Source organism: Nipponia nippon, unplaced genomic scaffold (genome assembly GCF_047370975.1).
Source record: "Nipponia nippon isolate SJK-2023a ecotype South Korea unplaced genomic scaffold, ASM4737097v1 scaffold_1, whole genome shotgun sequence".
Classification (NCBI taxonomy): domain Eukaryota; kingdom Metazoa; phylum Chordata; class Aves; order Pelecaniformes; family Threskiornithidae; genus Nipponia; species Nipponia nippon.
The window spans coordinates 97,013,380-97,031,340 of NW_028262290.1; the positions used below are offsets into that span (position 1 = coordinate 97,013,380).

General features: G+C 40.7%; 1 protein-coding gene across 7 annotated transcripts in view; it reads left to right on the top strand.

The window, feature by feature from the left end:
* PHACTR1 (phosphatase and actin regulator 1) overlaps nucleotides 1-17,961 on the top strand; it is a 314,460-nt gene that overhangs the window by 48,248 nt on the left and 248,251 nt on the right. The window contains exons 1-2 of one of the 7 annotated variants that reach the window (XM_087763500.1): nucleotides 7,935-8,065; nucleotides 8,662-8,825. The exons of the other annotated variants lie outside the window; for them this stretch is intronic. Coding sequence (XP_087619626.1) covers nucleotides 8,777-8,825 — 49 coding nt within the window. The 5' untranslated portion in view covers nucleotides 7,935-8,065; nucleotides 8,662-8,776. Of the gene's footprint in view, nucleotides 1-7,934; nucleotides 8,066-8,661; nucleotides 8,826-17,961 lie in introns of those variants that run through there. 7 annotated transcript variants of the gene reach the window in all.

The following is a 17,961-nucleotide window of genomic DNA, read 5'->3' on the forward strand; positions in this document are numbered from 1 at the left end:
CTCACAGGGGATACGACAGTGATAGTTTACTTAAAAATACATCTGACAGCCTTCCCCCTCCATGTGTGACTCAACAACCAGACGCCATTGAGAGAATGGGGAATGCTTTTGTTGTCTGCTCCTACAGTCACCTCTTCTAGAAACTGCGTATAATTGTTACTTAAAATGAATATTCCAGTCATGTTCTTCCCAGAAGATTTTAATATACTTAAAATTACTGCATCTGATCCCACTGGACTGCTTTTATGCCTGGAAGAAATCAGGAAGTAGCATACAGCATGTGCTTTATTTAAAACGAAACCCCGCCCCCCCCCCCCCCCCCCCCCCAAACCAGAGTGGTTGTTCAAAAACACAGACCTAGAAAAGGAGACTTTCTTTCTCAGCAGACCAGGGAAGTGGTGGTGTAATTCCTTGCTGGGATGCCTCAGTTCTGACCTGAAGAAATTGCCTGTAAGGTTGGTTCATTCCTTCACTCATTCCATTTGTGGCATCTCTCTTGTGGTTGGTATGGATTTCATGAAGCAGCTGTCCCTCAGGCTTGCAGGTAGACTGTGGCCACCAACCCTTTCAGGTAGACTGTGGCCACCAACCCTTTTCACGCAGGCTACTGATGAGCAAAGTAATGCCTTTTAGTCACCACCACCAAAGTGGCCTGTATGTGAATTGGACTCCCAGAGCTCCAAGGCTCCATACAGTGTTTCCAAGCCACTGAACGAGCTGTTAGTTTGTTCACGCAACCTTGCCATGGAGAACGCAACAAAACAGTCCAGCTAGATTATCAGTTTCAAAACCATGAACAGTCTCCTGGCTCTCTGCTCTGGGCTGGTCAGGCTTTGAGGAAACACTGAGTTTTGTCACTGCACTGAGAAAGCAGGAGGAGCTTTAGTACATTGGCCACCTCTGTCTTGGGTTGCATTTTGCCTGAGTATGTACACACACAGAGACATCATATATTTGTGTGTAAAATGGCACCTTTCTTAGAAATGACATGTATCATCTGAGACGTCAAGCGTGTGCAGGTACCTTAATGTCAGAGACATGCTAAATAGAAATATTTGCCCTGCTTTGCTTGGTGACAAGTAAAATAACAGCATGGAATAATTCAACTCCCACCAGAAAGGGTAGAGTTGCCCCAGCAGCGTTATTTTTGGGTTGACCATAGCTGTGTCGTCGCTGGTTTTCCAAGTGCCACAGCAGCTACTGACCTACCTGTGCTCCAGCCCTGCCGAAGCTGCAAGAGCTATTTCATGCAAAATTACTCTCTAATTAAGTTGCGCGGTGGTAGAGCTAGCACAAGCTGTACTGCAAAGGGGATGCCACTTTCCAGTAGGTACCAGAAGCTCAGCATGACATTAAGCAAATGGAATAAATGCCTCTTCACAGCCCAGTGCTCTCTGTATTTGACCTTGCACTGCCAGCTATGGTATGTTGGCTAACAGTACCCTGGCTATACTGTAAACAGGACCCCAGTAGTGACCCCAGTTACAGTAGAGTTATGTCCCAGTCATATTACAAAGTGAGTTTTGATTCAAAAGGTAGACTGGGATATATAATTATATTTCATAACCTGGTGCTCCTCTGTCAGGGTATTATTACCTGAGGCACCCTGAGGAGTTGGAAAGAAAATCAAGAAATAAGTTGTCCATAGATACATATGTTCTGTTCCCTCCACCGTTGGTAGCAGGTGTTATGTAATTTCCATAAAGAAAATGTACTCTTTTGCTGCAGTTCTTGACATTCTGAAATGCAGACTATTTTATGTAAATTGAAAGAACATTTTATAATAAATTGTAGATGGAGAATGTATTAAATCTTGTGTTAAATGAAGGAAAAATTATACTAGGGAGACAGATCATCCAAGTACAGAAACTATTCACCTTGAAGTGCGAAGAGATGGGAAAGTGAAAGCCATTAATGTGCTAGCGTTAGAAGACTACATCAATTATCTGGGCTGGTTACAAACCAAAATATAATTAGGTATGGCTGGTTGCTTGAGATTACTTTAGACATCAAAGATGGGGGAAACAGGGAGGACAGTGGTTACTGAAGTAGGGGTAGGGAATAGCTGTATCAGAGCCAGGGCCTACATGACCATTGCCTTGGCGTTCTGTGACCTGTGTTGCCAGCTGCTCTGTTACATACATACAAAGTCATTCCCAGCTGTTTTCTGTGCACCTGGGAGCCATTTTTCCTAATGCAAACTAAAAACTTTTGGTATCTTTCACTTTAAAAAAAAGCAGTGAGACACTCACAGAAGATGTGGAAGTAGATCCAAAAGGATTCATGCAAGTACAGAATATGTACTTGTTTACAGTAATGGATACCTTGGCGTTTTTCTGTGGGAGGAGCTCTAGTGTTCATGAAGTTGCTGTACAACCATCCCTGGAGAATGATACCCTCTTTGCTTATACAGCTCAATGCAACCAAAAAATGAGCATCCCAGGAAAACTCTTGTTTGTTTTTTACAGCTGTGTTTCACATTTATTTCTTAGTGGAACATTACTTGCTTGCACTGCTTCCATTGGCGCACCATTGCTGCTTAGTTTCTACACAGATGACTTTCTGGCAGGGTAATGTGGCCTTAGGTACTCCTCTCTTGTGTGTTTGCTTTTTCATTGTAAGCCCGTTGCAGAAGCAAAATAAGTCGTTAGGAAGGCTTCCCCTGCTGTAATAATTTTTGTTCCTCATTTTAACAGTTTAGGGAACTCAGTCTCCCTTCAGTAATAAAGTAGAAAATACGACGGATGACACTAGTCTGCTCTCTGAAAATTAAGTGGGATTGCGACTTCTCACACTGTTTGAACCAAGGACAGCATCCCACTATGCTACATCAGGAGCGGAGTACACTCCTCTGACCATTGTCTCACATGCTCTGCCATTTGTTCAAGGATGGGATTAAATGGTTTTTGTCATATTTCACGGGGCCGGCACACAGGGTGTTACTTTAGACAGCCAACATGGACGTGGAGTTGGGACATTGCATTCTTTTCTTACATGTTTCTCCTCACCTGTTTACACATCCCTAAGGAGATACAAGGAGGGCAATGAATGTTCACAGTTCTCCCATTCCTCTCTCATCCTGTTGCCAGAGGCAGAATGTGAGAAGGGATGGGGAAGTGAGCTCCTTCATAGGATTGCCCTGCTTTATACGGGAAATGATCTGTGCTAACACAGTCCCAACTTTCCTATAAAGACTGACCTCTTTCTTTAACAGCCATAAGCCACAGCCTACTATCCATCATAGCTTTCCTGTAGGGAAGCAGAGGGATTGATGAGCTTGGTGTTCTTGCCCAGCGTAATCCTTAGGGCTTGCTCAGTTTCAAGGTTTCTCTTTTTTTCCCCTTCAAACTTGAAAGGAAGAGGGAGAAAGTGAGAAGGAATGTACCTGCAGCAGGTGCTCAGGGATCGGATCAAGATACTGTCTGTCATCATTGTGTTTAGACTGCCAAATAAAATAATGATTGAAAATGAAGATTAAAATTGGAAATCTTCTTTCATATCTAATGGAAATCAGTAATCTTACCATAACATATGGCGCTCCATTCAACTCTTAGTGCCGTAGGAGTAGTTTGCAGCTGACAGCACATATGTCTGTACAGTATGCTTCAGAATCCCCAGATTTAGATATTCCATTGAATCAGTAATTTTTAAGCTTGAAACGTAAGCATATTCCTCTTCCCATTTCTTCTTCTGCTCCGCCCCCCACACCCCTAAAAAGCAAACCTTGAAAAGTTATGCATTTCCTAATGCTTTGGAATTATTTCCTGTGCTAATTCTGAGGGATCCTTTCTCTCATGCTTCCAGTATTCCTTTGCAAAAAGAAAAAAACAACCCTCCCAAAAAAAGGTACTTGCATTTCTGTTCGGAGGAGCAAAGGACCCCAAAGAACCTCAGGTGGCATCTCAGAGCTCATATAATACCTGCCAGCAAAGCCTACTGAGTTGCTAATTTCAATTCTAGAAAAATTTCGCTGCACCTGCCAATATGGGTTTGAGCAAAAAGCGTGTGAATTATATGTACAGTGTGATACTGTGCTTCCTCCCTGACTGACACGGTAAAACTTTCGGGATGTCTGAGCTTTCCCTTTGCAGAGGATTATTAATCCAGTTTCCAAACTTATCTCCATACCTTCACCATGCATAAGCTCTCACTAATTCATCAAAATGAGGATTGTATTCTCCAAGAAGAAAGAATACAGAGTTCTCTCATTAGGGTCTTGCTTTGCTTAGATCCCTTTGGGGTAAAATGTCAGACATTTTTTTCTTATGGCATTAGATTTTGTTTGTGTTTCATTACCACTAGCACTTGTACCAAAATTTCAATACAATTTATATTCTGGCAGTTGGATTCCAAAGCAGACGACCATGTGTACATTAATTAAAATTTATAAAAATACAAAAAAAACGTGGTTTAATGAACACAGAAGTAACACCTCCTTAGTCTGAATCAGAAGTTGGGGATAGCACGCCTTTGCAAATTCGTGTATATTAGCGCACTCATGAAGGCAAAAATCTGGTGAGTAATGGAGAAAAGATAACTGTTTACCATGAAGTCAAGCTTAGGCATGAGCTTTCATGACTGCTAAGGTGAATTAGCTATGGGGAAACAGTGGAAGAAGAAATATTTGGCTGCAAAGATCTGCATATTAAGAGAGCTTGTATCAAGATATCTGAGTGCAAATTTGAATACATTGAAAAGGCACAGCACTAGGCGCACTTTCCAACTTACTCATTCTGAGACTTTAAAATCGCGTTTTTCTCTTTGAATATGCAAACAGACTGCAGGAGGTTGGGATTCATTTGCTGCATTCATTTGCCTGCATCCATCCTTTGCAGAGCTGTGGCATACAGGCTGTGTGCGGTTGTGTACGGCATGTGAGATGGCTCCCCTTCAACCTGTGTCGTCCTTCCTGAGGGCTCTCTTGCTCCCATCACCTTGCCCTGTGTCCTTAACTCCCCTTTATCTCCATTCTCTCACTGAACTGCAAGCTGTTTTCACTGTCCCCACATGTACCTCGTTTAAAATCCTCTGCACTGGGTTGGCAAGGCTTTTGGCAGGCTTTTTACCCTGCTTCATCAAATGGAGCCCATCTCTCAGCTGCTCTTCCTCAAAGAGGGATCCTTGACCGCGAAAGCCAAAGCGGTGCTTGCAACACTGGCTGCAGAGCCAGTTATTAATTCTTCAGCATGCCTCCACTCCTATCCAGGCCTTGCCTTCACCTGCAGGATCAAGGAGGGCATTGCTCGGGCTTACACGTCCTCTACTTCTGCTCTCCAAGTTCTGTAGTCATTCTTGAAGTGGTATCTGTCTGCTCTGTTCTGGTTATTCGCGCTAGTGTGTCCCCATCCCATCCCCCCCCCCAAAAAAAAAGAGACACAAAATGATTTCAGAAACTGTGTTTTCTTAATATTTTACAATTTCACGATGTCTGTTCTGTGACTCTTCAAAAAAGACCAAAGAGACTGTACCAATTGTTCTACTTACTTATTTTGAGTAAATAATGTGAACAGTGTTATTGCATAAAATGCAGAGAATAGATTATTGCCTTGAATAACCCAGACTTCCTGGAAATGTAAGATTTGTTTCCCAGCAGAGTTGGCTCTATACATAATCACTTTTTTGAGAAAAGAATAATATATGTAGAAGTGTATGGGCCTCTACCAGTCAGAAAAGATTTCGGGAAACAGGGTTGAATCTAGAATGGAACACGTACAGAATCATCTTGAAAACAGCCAGAACATTTTGTTGGTATTCATGAACCCTTTCATTCATTTTTCATGAGCAGTGACAGAAGTGACGTTTTGTCTGCAAGAATATCTGCAGAACTCCACCTCACCGGCAATTCTTCAATAGTCTTTTGCAACACAATAATCATTTATAATATAAATAAATCTTTAGATTTTCCTGCTGATTTTATAAAAAGTTTCAGCAAGGGAGCAAAGAAGCACTACAAAAAACCAAATCACACAGCTAAGCAGCTCTGAGACAATTAATATGCTGAAAGTTGTTTGCTCAGGATATTTGAGAAACTTAAGCAAATTAGGAAAAATCGAAGTGTTTTGTAAAGCGAAAAAGAAGCTAAATATTTCTTGCCAATATTGCTTTGGTTTATTTCATGCTGGGTTTATTTTTGGAACTTAATATTTTCATCTTCTGTTCCCCTGCCCCTGAGAGTTAATGTTTTTGCTACCTGTGACAAAAATTGCTTGCTCTTCATAATGTCATTTTCTGAGAGAGCTGGCTGCTATAATTTTTCTTCCTTTCAGTGCTCATCTGCTCATCTTGGATTCGCATACCATATCCACCATATCAGGGTCTTAGGACAGTCCAGCAACATATGGCATATTAATGAAGAAACAGTTTATGTTCCTGTTGCAATCTCCAGCAAAGGTGATTGATTAAAAACTAAGTAAAGCTCAGATGATTTTTAATAACCATGTTTTACCTTTTCCATGGCATTTTCTTGCCGGCTTTTAGGAGTATGTGTATGTGCTGCCCTCTAGCAGGATATCCTGTAGCATAGCTATTGTTTCTAATTGCTTAGATGCATAGGGACACTGCTTTTTGGTACACAGAAATTGCCCCAAAAAGATGGGCTTATACTTTGGAGCCCAATTGTAAAGAGCAGTTATCACTGAGAGTTTCTCTACCTGTCCCCATTATCACTCTAGAAGTACTGGTGGTCTCCACCTATTCATTGGCATGGTGTTCTTAGATGGGTGTTGCATACAGATGAGTGGTTGAGAGGGAATTTCCATGCACCCCTTGTCCACCAGTTGGGCAATTTTCTCTGGATGCCATGACAAATATTTTTGCTGCCTCTTCTGAAGAGCTCAAGAGTAGCCCCAAGGGCTGTCCTTGTAGTGGGAGGATGAGCTCTTTTAAAAAACCAAACCAACCACATTTGGACACCGATATATCACTGCTGGGACCAGTCCTTTACCATCTTGAGGTCTGCTACAGTTGTGGAAGGAATCATCTACAGTATGAGAATTATGGAAAGGTGAATGATCATTTGAGCCAAATAGCAGAGCAGAAACACCAGCCTGGATCTCCTCAGAGACTGAAGGATTCTCTGCATGTCTTACATAATATGGGAGAAGTAAAAACATTATGTGAATGACATTAAAAGTGCCAGGGAAATACATGATTGTCTCTGTCTAGATTTAAAGATGATGTAATACAGCTTTCATTAGGGAAAAGTTGGAGGCTCAAACACTGTCATATTTTTTTCCCATGGAAAGTTGTAATGTCATGCCAAATTTTAATTTATTTCTCTCTGACATGAAAAAAATGCTGTTTAATTACATCTAAATTTGATAGGGTAGATCTTTGAAAATGAACCTTGACTTACGAAAACTTGTAATTTATGCCATTTATAATTACACAGATTGAAAACTTTGTTTAAAGTCTCAGAGAGAGGAACCAATCACTGACATTTTTTTTCTTTTTCTGAATTGGTATTTGATTTTTAAGAGTACTTTCAAGTGAAAGTAAAAAATCAGCCTCAAGCTGTTAGCCTGAGTACCCCTCCCCCCAAATTAACATTCTTTTCAACTTTTCATAAAGATATGATAACTTTTGAAAAGTAAATATTTCTCCCCTGTAATTTTTTTGTACAGCAATACCATCTCTTATTTTCTTTGTTTTGTGTAACACCACACAGGTGGTACAGATGTTGGGAGCAAAGAGGTGAAGAGGCTAAGATCGTTCAGCCAAGAGAGAGGCCAAGTGACAGGTCACTCCGGTCTGTAGGCAGGTGTAGGAGGACAGAAAACCCCCTTTTTCTCTTAACTGCATCTGCTGAGGAAGCAACCGTCATCAGGTGCAGGGTATATAGCTAATGCTACCAGCCATCAAGGGAGTCGGGGACTCTAAATGCTCTCTGTCCTAGCATTATTTCTCCTTAGGGTGCACCAGCTGGGCCTGTTGCTGTGGATTTGGGCTTATCCCCCCATGGTATTTAGGGAGGAGGAAGAGAGAGAGAGCACTTCAATTTCTGCAGTTGCTGCTCTGGCACTTCTCAGGATTTACAGAGACATAATGGCTCACTAAGCCTTCAGAGGTACTGTAAAACTACTGTAAAGCATAACTGCAGTCTTTTGACAGGCTCTTTCTATTGCTGGCAGTTGTCTTCATTTATTCTTATTACTGTGTCAGATATTTTGGGTTTTTTTCTTGTCTTGAAGTGCTTTTTTGTTGTTTCTTTTTCTTCTCCCTCTAACCTGACTTTCTGTATGAAAGGGAGGGTAAGGTGCCTGTTTACCAGGTGATGCATTTAGGATGCGATACGGGGGGGGGGGGCGGCGGTGGCTTACCCAGGAGGGGCAGTGTATTCCCAGTGTCATTAGGCTGCATGCATTTAGCAAGATTTGGGGGGCCAAATGAGATAAGTGCCAACTCCTTATAAAACAGGACTGTTGAATGCTGTGAAGATAGTTGGCTTGAGTTGTTTGTTGAGAGACAGAGGCTCAAAGGTGTGTTTAGAGTGAACTTTTGGGTAAATTGCCCTGTGGCAGGACTTGGTAATGTTTTTCCAAGTGTCCTTCAAGATACTCAGGAAAAGTTCTTTAAGAATTGTATTGCTAATGTGAGTGTATTCTGCATCAGTGAGAGTCAAGAGATTCATCTTTGATCCTTCTTTCTCTTCTCCATGCGAAGTATCCTGCCACTGCCTGGAGCATAGGGCAGGAGGGACAACTAGCTCAACTCCTGAAGCAGTTCACAAGTTTCAAGTCCTGTGATAACCATATATAGAGATTTAATTCCGAGTGAAATGGAGAGCATCTTCTTCAGGTCTATGAAGAGCTACAACATGCTCCCAGGTAAACTTTGGGGCCTTTGGTACAAAAGGCAAAAAGTTTCAGAGGTTTCAACAATGTATTGGGGGAAGTTCATAGAAGTAAAACAATAAAAATATGTATTAATAAAGCCATTTAGTACTGCATAGGTATTGGAGCTCTTGCTGATACCTTTGCAAAGGCATGTTTCATGCAGTCTGCTTTGAATAGGAGTCCTAATACCTGAATCTTGATGCATGGACTCATTGTATAGCTGGAAGCCCAAGAACGGGATTCACACAGAGCCACAAACTGGTCTGAGGGCAGCCTAGGCAAGGCTGCAGGAGGTGCTGAGGAAATGGTTGGGGCCTCGTAGTTAAATGGTTTTCTCTGCTGTTATAGTTTACAATATTTCTCCTCCTCTGCAACTGTAAAAAAGAGCAATCCCACTGGGAACAATAAGAATGCGCATGAAATGGTAATAAGAATAATAATTTGAATAATTTTGAGCATTAATTTGATTACAGTAGCATCTGAATTCAGTGTGGATCTTTTTAGTTCCAGATTTCAGCAGTTTCTATCCAAGTCTGAATTTTCATGGGAAACCATACTTAAATCCTAGTTTAAATGTAACACGGTTCTTCCACTAATATTAGAAAAGCTGTAAGCATCCTAATCATAAAATCCGTTCTTGAACAATTTGAGGAACTGTCAGTTTCTTGATAGCAATGGTGTTATCTTTGCTGGTGATCGACATGTGTGATTGTCAGTCACATAGTAGGGTTTTTGTGTGTTTTTGCTATTGTTGCGCACAGACCTGACTTACTAAAGCTGAGATCAATGGTCCCAGTTGAAATAACTCATTCTATGAATTTGTCATGAAACGCTTTCCTGAAACACAGTATGTACTTTAACTTACTTTAAGATTTTAGTATGTCTGTATACCTTTTCCAAGATCATGTTGTGGATTTACCACAATCCCTATGAGTAGGGCAATGGGAGGTGATTTTACACTAGAGTTTATTTCGGTGCTAATGCCTGAGGTGATGCACAGCAAGGAGCAAGTTATCTTGCACTCAAGGTTGTGTGTCAGAAACATCCTTAGGTGTGCTGGAGCGCAAGAGGAGATGTAATTCCTCTGCCTCTAAAAATGCACCTTCTGGCAGGAAGCCCCACCGTGGTGGTGCTCTTCCTTCTTTTGCTGGAGGGCCCCCTATGCCACGTGTAGTCAAAGTGGGAGAAAACTGTGAAGATGCAGTGTGTGGGTGGGATACAGCCAAACAAAGGCCACGTGGAGTAAGTGTCATGCTCTGAGTATAGAATATATTTTATTCTTGAAAAAGTATGTGTCTCCTCTCTGATATGTTAAAGAAGGGAGAGAAGAAACAGTCTTCTGAGCTTGTCCCCGTGCATCTGCCCAGGTAGCCAGTAAGGTGTGCTGGCCTCCTCATTTTCCAGTCAAAATAAGAAAACGGGGCATCATTTATCTCTAATGCCACGTTGCAGCAATCAAGTTACTACTTTGGCTAAAAAGGAATAATTTGTGTATTAGTAGTTTTTTCTCTCTCCTGGGGATCATCTGTAAATGTCTTCTAGCTCCGCCTAGCAATGTCACCTGCCTGTGGTCATCAGGTAGGCAGATTCAGAAGGTACAATTTGGTATCTGATAGCTGCTTTTCTTAATTTTTCCCCTTGTCAATGCAATAGGCTTTTTTTTTCTTTATTTTTATGGGAAAAAATAGGAATTAAAATCTTCCTCAAACTAAAATGTTATGTTTTTCTGATGTTCGGGCTCTTCCAGCAATTTTGTGAACAGCTACTGCTTGGGGTTCATTCTCAGCCTGCTCAAATGAGCTGTAATGAACACTGTAGTTAAATAAAAAAAGCTTGTCTCCCTACTTACCCCTTCTTTGGGAACATGTACTTTTGAATTTTGGTTTGCTTGTTTGGTTTTTTTTTGCCAATATGGATAACAAAAGTGTTAAACTTAATTTGCAATGGTGGAAAACTGCTCTGTAATTCACCTGGCTAACTGGGGAGGACTGGAGGGATCAGGTGCAGGACATGGCTTGGAATGGGGTTGGGGTTGTGTTACATATGTGCAAAGGTTGGGTCCTCTGCACTTTTACTTCTGAAAGACTGGTTTTGCTCAATGAAAGTAGCTTTTTTTGTTTGTTTTTAATGAGTAATTAACATTCTTGTGCTTTAATTCTAGCCCCCCCCCCAACTCTCCAACTCATGAGTAACCTTAAATATGCAAAATCTGAGCATACAGATTTATAAGCCTGTTTTCCAGCATTCAGTAATAGATACTTTTAGATTAATACAACATGATTGTAAAAGTACACGTTGCAGTGCTCTTGCAGTGAGTGTGGCCTGGGGACAGAGGCTTGGGAGGCAAGAGCAAAGCACTTGTTCTGTGGTTCAAAAAAAAAAAAAAATCACCATTAGCAGTAAAACAGCTGTTACCATTTTGAGCAAATAAACTTAAAATACCATACCAGCTTCTCTTTTACATTGTTTTTCACTGCTACGTGACACTCTGCAGATGAAACTGAAGTGCAAGAGTTATGTACCGAGGAGCTTACCATTGATAACTGTGTCCATGTTTCTGTGCTCTGAGACCTGAATGTGTTGGCCCATGTTTCAGCTGTTGATGCTCTGCTTGCTTGCTCTTCCACAGGAATGAGATCTGGTAGAGGATATAACTGAAATTTGAGTGGAGTAGAGGGGGCCTCCAGATCTGCATGGCTGTATATTCTGACCAGAAGCAAGTAGATGTTTAGATTTTGTGATAAGCTGCACCTGCTCTGCCCCTTATGGTTTGTGGTAATATCAGGAATTGAATTGGATGCATTTCCCAGAGTGTTACTAATTGAAACATGCACATATACTTTATTAAATAAGGAGGAAGTATGGCAAAATTAAGCACAAAAAGGAAAAAAAACAGCCTGATTCTTAGATACCATTGTAAAAGATGCCGTAGAAATTAGATACAGATACTGAATTTAATGTAATATGGTCCTTTGTAATCTAATTAGATAAGCATTGCTATGGTTTGTTTTGCAAATGGACCTATGGGGGGACTTCTGGAAAAAAAAAAAGGTTTTAAGTCAGCATAAGATATAAATGCAATTTCCTTTAAACTGGAAAAAACAAGAAATTGCAGCACTGTCTGTTCAGTCCCCATAATAAATCATATCATATTGAATGCTCCAGGTCTGAGAGGTGACATTGAGCACTGGAGACTTTCCAGGAATCAGCAGTAGCTAAATGGTGCAAATGGGCAAGATATCAATCTTTTGTTTCTTGTCCAGTTTAAGGGTAGTCCCTTGGAAATAAGAAAATAACAGGATTTCCCTGGCCTGTGTTGCATCTCCAGTATTCATCTAAGCACAAAGAAAACAGAGATATTTCTTCAGTTAAACCCCCGCAAAAGGAAAGAAAAATAGTATCTGGAAACTGTATGCTCAAATTCTGCCAATTTTAATTGTAGAAGAAGGCCTGTTTTGAAGCAGTATGATGTGAAGCAAAGGAATGAGCTCAGTGAATATGAGGGCATTGAGTCTTCAGTCTTTGAAGTATATGGCTCTTACTGTTGTATTTCAGCTTCTAACTGGTGCTGCCTGTCCAGTTTGAATTTTGTACCTTTTATGAATTGGTGTTTCCTATTCCTTTCTACAGTGCATAAGTATGGTGCATGGGAAGCAGATGACTGCTGCTTCTTGAAGACTCACTGGAGCAAGCTCTCACCTAGGTTTCCACTGATGACCATGTTCTTGCAAGCACAGGAGAGGGTCTCATGGCACTCTGCCAGCCTCCTGTGGGAGGTGTTCGGAGCTGGCCATGCTTGCTGGTGTTTCCATGACCCTCCTGTGCTGGTGATGCTTTGGGTCTGAAGGGCCACGCTTCCAGCCACCAGCGCTGCTTCGGCAGTGCTTGCAGTCCCCTCCCTTGGCCATGCATCTATGGGTTTGCAAGCCTCTGATCTAAGCCCTGGCTGTGCTGGGAAGTGGTGATGCTTGTGGAAGTGTTGGCATGGCACAGCAAGCCGTGGTATTTTAACCACTATGCCATTTAGGCCTGCTACAGAAGGAATTAAACATTAGTTGAAGTGTCAGCTAGTGCCTGAAACTTTGTCTGTCTTAACTCACACCAAGAGTTGCCCTGATGGCAGCAATGTTGGGTTTTTTTGTTTTCTTAAAGCACAACCTCTTTTTGCTGGAGTACTCTCTAGGTCACACAAAAGTGGCGACGTTTAAACCTGTTTAAAGCTTCTTGCATGAATGTATTATCTCATTTTAAAACAGACTGTGTCCTGTAAACTAGCAAGCATGGGCTAGTCCCCGGTTCCCATGAGCTGGCTGGTGGCATGTGGCAGCCGTGGCAAGTCCAGATGTCCTGTGCCTGAGGGGAGGTTACTGAGAAGGCAGAGCCAGGCTCTCTGTGGAGGTGCACAGAGCCAGGACAAGAGACAACAGTCATGAACTGAAACAGGGTAGGGCCCGATATGCCAAGGGGAAGAAAAATTTAAAAATAAAAAATAATAAAAATCTGTGACTGTGACTGCAGTCAAGGCCTGGACCAGGTTGCCCAGAAAAAGCTGTGAAGTCTCCATCGTTGGATGCTTTCCAGACCCAGCTGGACAAAGCTCAGAGCACCCTGGTCTGTGATCCTGGGTGCTGGGCTCATCTCAGATTAAACTAAACAGAAGGGTGCGCTCTGTGAGTATCTAACGTGCTCCACCCATTAGGGGCTGTTCATACCGGCATCTTCAGAGGAGATTTGGAAGAGGCCAGAGGAGTGTGCGTGGAGTACAGGGGCATAGACAGTATTTCTGGGTATGGAGAGCAGAACAGGAGAGAGTGCTGACTTGTTTGTGGAAGACAGACATTGAGATCACTGAAGTATAACACAATGAAGGACACTGCACATCTCATGCCTGTGACACTACTTGATCCCCAGGGCACACTGCTTTCCTAAACTGAGCAATTGTTTTCAAACACAGAGTAATAAAAATCTTAAAATTGTTCCTTTATTACCTTCCTTCCCACATCCACTTAATTACATTGGGCACCTGTCTCTGAAATTAGAAAAATCATCATCTTCTGCCTTACTTAAAGGGAAACACTTAGGTATGCAGATTACTTCCTCAGCAAGCAGTTCTTCATGAAGTAAGCATATTTGGTGATGATTTAGCTGACCTTTCCCTTCTGGGCCCTGATAGTCATGTAACTTCTGTTTGCTTTCAGGAGCACGTGCTGCATCTGTCATACTCCTGTCCTGGGTTTAGTCTGAATGGTTCCAGAATTAGCATACGTATTTCTGCGGTACAGACTTCTGTGGTGTTTGAGTTTCTGCATTGGTGGTGTTCATAGTCCCATTGTGAAGATGCAGAGTGCAGAGTGTCTCTACAAAGTGTGCTGACTCTTGCATCTGAGTGACATTTAGCACAAGTCACAGGAAAGCTTCCAGTGTCCTTGGTATCTCGTCTGGTATTGTCAGGCTTGTTCCCAGAATCACAGATATCTGAATTTCCAGTGGTGTGCTTTCTCCATTTCACTGACCAATAGTGTTCTTTGGTGGGGTTTTTCCCTGTAGAGTATCAATGCTTCAACATTCTCTGGAGCAGATAAATATTGAAGGTTAAATAAACTAATTACTGTTGTTGGTAGGGAATCAGAATTAGTTTTTGCAACTACATTGCAAATATTTTGAGAGGAACATGGTGGGAGTTCACCTTTTCTCAAAATGGCTGCCTTGTATACAAGTTTTCTAGTCCAAGAGGCAGTTAAGAAATGTAGCTTTTCAGGTTCACAAATTAGATTTAACATGTACACATCATTACTTCTATGAAATGCTTGCAAATTGTCCTGATTACAAAATACTTCTTGTAATCAGATCAAGTTGAACAGGAAATCCCAACTAAGTGCAGTATCTCGTGAGCAATTGCTGTACAAATAATTTAAATAAATTGTGAGCAATTTCTTATGCAGTGGCTTTAGCTAATGTTTTAGTATTCTTAATTGACTTTTCTGTAGGTCAGGTCTAGCCATAATGCTGAAATCTGAAGGGAAGAAAACATCTGTATTGAAATTGAGGTGCAGTACTTCAGTTGCCTTGAGGCATAAGTGACAATTTTTCTTTCGTAGATCTGTAAGCATTGATTAAAAAGGAAGAGGTTGGGGAAAAAAAGCTGGAATCAAGAAGTTGAGGACTTTTTGGAAATACCTGTTTGGATATGTGGCGAAAAAGACTCTGGGGGTGGGATGGGGAGCACGTGCAAGAGGAGGGGAGTATCTGTAGACATGGATTTTTTTTTTTTTTTCCCCCCAACTTGCGTGGGGACACTCCAGTGGCAAAAACAGTCCTGAGATATGGCGATGCTCATTCAAGCTGGTCCTGAGTGAGCAGTGACAAATTCTTGAACCATGGTCTGTATCCTGGTGGGAAGTAAATGTCATTATATAGTGAGGAGAATCTTTTGTGGTTTTTTAGTTATTTTTCTTTTCCTCTGATAAAGCCTGTAAGAGTTTTGAATTTGTCTCCATGTGGCATGAGGGAATTTCAGTGGCTTCCACCTTCCCTCCAAGCATTTGTAGAACACAAGCTTGTTTCCTGTCTGGTTCCAGTGAAGTGGCTCAAAGATTTCTGTTGGGTTGGGTTTGGATTGGGGGGATAGGGGGGTTTTGAGGGTTTTTTTTACTACACTCTAGGTTGAGTTCACTGTGAGAATGGTTGGTTGATGGGAAACTCAGCTTTTTTGGTTTGTGTTTAAGAGTTCTTATAGTACATCTTTGACATCATCAGCACCTGGAGACAATACTGCACACTAAGAAGCTGATATAATGTCATCATGCTTTCTTTTATTGTTTTGGTTTAATTGTTGAATTTACATCTAACTCATCACTTGAATGTTTAGCTGTGTATACTGATTTATCAGTTATGTATTTTGTTAACAAACTAGATTGCTTTCATCTGGTATAATACAGGAGGAGTATTTGTCCAAAGATAAGGACAAAGACACAAGCCCTTACACGTATGCTACAGCTGTGCAAAGATGATGTACTTCTATGAAATGAAAGTGAAATCAGTAATGTCATTCTAGATAATTCTGTAGTCTTTTAATGTCAGCGTTAATGTATTTTCAAAGACTATCTTAATTTAAAACACTACAATATCTACATAAAAGAGAGCCCCTTTGATCCAACTGTTGGTGTTTAAGGCAGAATAGAGAAGAGCCTGTAGAATTTTGCAAGCTTTTCATTGAATCAAATCGGTTTATTTTAGACTTCAAATTACGTGCTTTATTTCAATATCATCACAATGTGAATCTTTCACATAACATTAACAGGCACTGCAACTTGTTCTACAAGATAGCACAGCAGTTATTTACATAAAACATGAAGATAAACCCAAGGGACTTCTCTTACATTTGCTGTCCTGTTTTAAATTATTTCCAGTTTTAAAACAAAAGCAAAAGATTTGTTGAGAATTGCTGTAAGTGAGGGGGAAAAATCCTCTTTTAACACCCATCCCCCGTCCCTCCCCCATTAACACTATTGATGAGAAACTATTTGGAATATGCATGAGTATTGCTGAGGAATTGCAGCAGAGAAAGATTTAATAATTAACGCATGGGAATTATTTATTTCCCTAATATATTGTAAAGCTTTGTCATTTCAGTAATGAAAAACAGTCTTGATGGCGTTGGAGCATTGAAAACACAAAGGAAGATGAAAATAGTCACTGAGACTTGTTTATCACTTGAATATGTGGGTTTAATATTTTTAAATTAAATGTTAAAGCTTTTTTAATATATATTCAATACCCACATATTGTTTATTAGTGAATGTCTGTTAGATTTCAGTGGGACCTTACAGAAAAATTCATCAAAGTGAGATTTTTCTTTCATTTGGAGATGGTTCCTTTCATAAAAAGTATGTTGGAAAATACTGTCCCTGATTCAGCATGTGCTATTGTCTAGCTTGTGCTCACACATATATGACTTGTTCCAATTGAAATATCAGTTCAAAGGTCTATTAGATATTTATTTTTCACAATTTAGCCAGTTACTCCAATGTTCATTTTCTGCATTTGGTTTCCTCCTTCTGCAGTGTAGTGCTTTTGCTTGTCTTCATTTTGTGTTATTGATATGGGGCTGTTTCATAAATTTATCAAGCTTAGTTCTAATTCTAATCTCGTTCCCTGAACTGCTTGCTGCTCCTTCAATCCAAAGCCATTCACAAATTTTAGATGCCTTCTCCAATTCTATCGGAGTAACTGCTGAAAATATTGAATGCACCCAAGCCCAGGGAAGACTTCCCCACAGGGATCCTACTTAAAACGCGTTCTCGGTTTGTGCTGCATGATTAATAGCTACTTTTCTAGATAGATGTTCTCAACCAGTTGATCAATCCAACAGTGATTTAAGGGAAAAATGTCAACAGGCTTAATAAAACAGCACACGATGTCACCTCTTCTGCTCCCTTTCTCCTTTCTTTCTGCCCTTCCCTCCAACCCATGAGGTCAAGAAGGAAATTAAATTGATTAGACTTAACCTTGTTCTTGACAAGTCTGTGACGTTTGGGGTGGAGGCAAGGCGGCATACAGCTGTTTGTTTAATAATTTAATATCATTCCAGGCAATCAAGTTGACTTGTCTGTAAGTCTTTTTCTTCCCCCTTTTTAAAGACTAGACACTACTTGGTTTTTCCCCACAAATAACACTTGGTGGATTTTCCATGATTTTTTCTAGCTTGTTCCTAAATAGTACTGGGGTAAATATTATCATCCTGTTGATGTGAATAAAACTAACTTAACTAAATATTTCTTGACCTGTTCTTCCTGTATTTTGACCTGTATTCCTCCTCCATTGTTAAAGCTAATTTAAGTACTTGAGTTAGAACTAACTTTTTTATGATGAGGAGGTTTTTGAATACTTTAGTCTCTTTGTAAGCTCTCATTCCTCCTTGATTAATGGACCTGTTAATTAACTGAGATAACGGTCTTCCTCTTGTTCCTGGTGTACTTAGAGAATCCTCACTAGTTGTAAGTTATTTTGCCTCTTTACCTTTTTAACTTTATCTCTACCTGTTTTTTTTCTTCATATGAATGGTGAGCTATGTGGTTTTGCCTCCATGTTTTCTATGATTTCCTTTTGGTTTTTAAGTCTTTAAAGT